This window comes from Crocuta crocuta, unplaced genomic scaffold, assembly GCF_008692635.1.
Source record: "Crocuta crocuta isolate KB4526 unplaced genomic scaffold, BGI_CrCroc_1.0 scaffold588, whole genome shotgun sequence".
NCBI lineage: Eukaryota > Metazoa > Chordata > Mammalia > Carnivora > Hyaenidae > Crocuta > Crocuta crocuta.
This window is the reverse complement of record NW_027532829.1, coordinates 48,230-50,645: the sequence shown is the minus strand read 5'-3', so window position 1 is coordinate 50,645 and position 2,416 is coordinate 48,230. Positions and strand designations below refer to the sequence as shown.

At 38.4% G+C, this 2,416-nt stretch overlaps 1 protein-coding gene across 1 annotated transcript in view; it reads left to right on the top strand.

Annotated features, from left to right (window-relative positions):
- The window catches only part of CENPI (centromere protein I), a gene marked incomplete at its 3' end in the record, with an annotated part of 51,866 nt that overhangs the window by 3,077 nt on the left and 46,373 nt on the right, over window positions 1–2,416 (top strand). Inside the window, exon 3 of the mRNA XM_077745303.1 lies at window positions 4–54. Within this exon, the coding sequence (XP_077601429.1) occupies window positions 4–54 (51 nt within the window). The remainder of the gene's footprint in view (window positions 1–3; window positions 55–2,416) is intronic.

Below are 2,416 nucleotides of genomic sequence, written 5' to 3'. Positions count from 1 at the left end.
TAGCTCCAGAAGGAATTGACATTCTATTAAATGTGGCACTTAGTGGCAAATTTGGTATGTCAAAGGGATTCATTTGTCATCAGCTTGCAGTTAGTTTTGCCTTCCAGACTTTGAATTAGATTGTTTATTGGTATCAGTTGTAGTTCTTTATTTGTACTATTTTCTTCATAAGCCCAATCTGGTAAGATTATAAAATGGACCTTTCTTGTGTTCATGCTACCTTATGAACCAAAAGTTTCTGTGTGCATTTGTTGAGAATGGTTAGCTATCATGTGTCTTTACAAATAGAATGTATAGACTCTTATCACCAAATATATGGGAGTCATTTTAATATTTCTCTTAAGAAGCATAGATAATACTTTAAATAATGCTGCTAGAAGGCAGCTTAAGAGATCATTTGATCTATTTCATTGCCTTTAGGTTCACTTATCTATGACAAGTCCCTGTTGATACTGCCTCCTTTACAGTGTCTATGATCTAACAGTCAATATGCTTTTGCTTTTGTGGAAATACTTCCTTTCCTCTTCTAAGTGTATTTCGAATGGACGAGGAGAGGTTCTTAGGAAGAAATAACACCTGACCAGTATTCTTTTTTTACTTGAGAAGAACCTTTTAACCTACTCTCATCCAGATTCAGACTCAGAAGGTATTTAAGGCCTTGAACATCCTCATTTTAACGGTGAGGAAACTGAGACTCAGAGTGGTTAAAGAGACTTGCTTAATGTCAGAGTTAGAACTGGGGGACTTCGATCTCCTAACACCCCTTCTAGTGTTTATACTGTACCTCTACTTTTTTTTTTTTTGAACTATTAAGACATCTATCAAAACTGGTTGCTTTATTTAGTATTTCCTGGCCCTTCCAAATTGGGTTCCTTTGTGTATACCATAGCATTATGTTTTCAGGGGTGTGTGTTGCTAACACATTACTAGCTGAAATCAAAATATGACTTCTAGGTATTTTAGTTCTCTACTTTTACTTGATTAATTCTCTGTGTGTTCCCACAAAGTTAAATTTGACCTGATAAAATTGGCTCTTCTTGTAAGTGGTTTCAGATTTTTTGGTTCTTTTATTTTTTAACGTTTTATTTATTTTTGAGTCACAGAGACAGAGTGTGGTTGGGGGAAGGGCAGAGAGAGAGGGAGACACAGAATTCAAAATAGGGTCCAAGCTCTGAACTGTCAGAACACAGCCTCACGTGGGGCTCGAACTAATGAACCGCAAGATCATGACCTGAGCTGAAGTTGGACGCTTAATTGACTGAGCCATCCAGGTGCCCCTAGATTTTTTGGTTCTAATATCTTTCCAGGAATCCATGTTTAATTTTTTTAATGTTTTATTTATGTTTGAGAGAGAGAGAACGAGTGCAAGAGAGCGCGTACATGCGAGCAAGTGGGGGAGGGGCAGAGAGAGGGAGACCCAGATTCCAAAGCAGGCTCCAGGCTCTGAGCTGTCAGCACAGAGCCTGATGTGGTGCTCGAACCCACTAACTGTGAGATCATGACCTGAGCCAAAGTTGAACGCTTAACCGACCAAGCCACCCAATCGCCCCTCCAGGAATTCATGTTTAACTGATAAGTGTCTATTGTGAATTCTCTATCTTCCTTCTCTTAAAACATGTATGGAATGTACAAGTGTTTTCTATTTTGGAATTTCTCTTTTTTTGATATCTTAGGAAGTAATGGTTAGAAGGTTTTCATAATGTTTGCCAGGTCTTGTGGCAAATGTATGCCTCAGTCTTGGAAACTTGTATGTGACAATTTTAAAAATAATCTCTTGCTTTCTATTCTACCTTTTTATTTTTCTGTTAAGCTGGAATTAGAGATGTTAAATGTGGCCTCCTTAATTGTTTTTCTCCTTTTCATTATTTCTGTGATAGCCTCCCTCACTACTATATCTTTACATATAGCTCTTTTGCCAAGTTGAAATGCATATTCAGAGGCAGGTGTGCTAGAAATGTCATATTTAAGTACAAAAGGACTTTGGGGTGCCGTCAGTTAAGCATCTGACTCTGGATTTCAGCTTAGGTCATGACCTCATGGTTCATGAGATTGAGCCTGCATCGGGCTCTGCGCTGATAGCATAAAGCCTCCTTGAAATTCCCTCTCTCCCTCTCTGCCCTTCCCCTTTTTGCGCGTGCTCTCTCTCTCTCTCTGTCAAAGTAAATAAACTNGAATCCACCCTTTGAATTTGGTACATGTGCGAAGTGTTAGTGGTTTGACTGTTTTAAACTTTAGAAGAGTTGGGGATGGGAGTAGGGAGAAAAGAGAAATGAAAACAAGGAACCATAATGGGATAGAGAGATTTTATTCTTGTGATTCATCACTCGCCATCACTATTTCTTTCCGTCTCCACAGAATGGTGGGGTAGAAATTGAGATATATGTAGAATGAATAAATTTAAAGACCTAATGTAAGT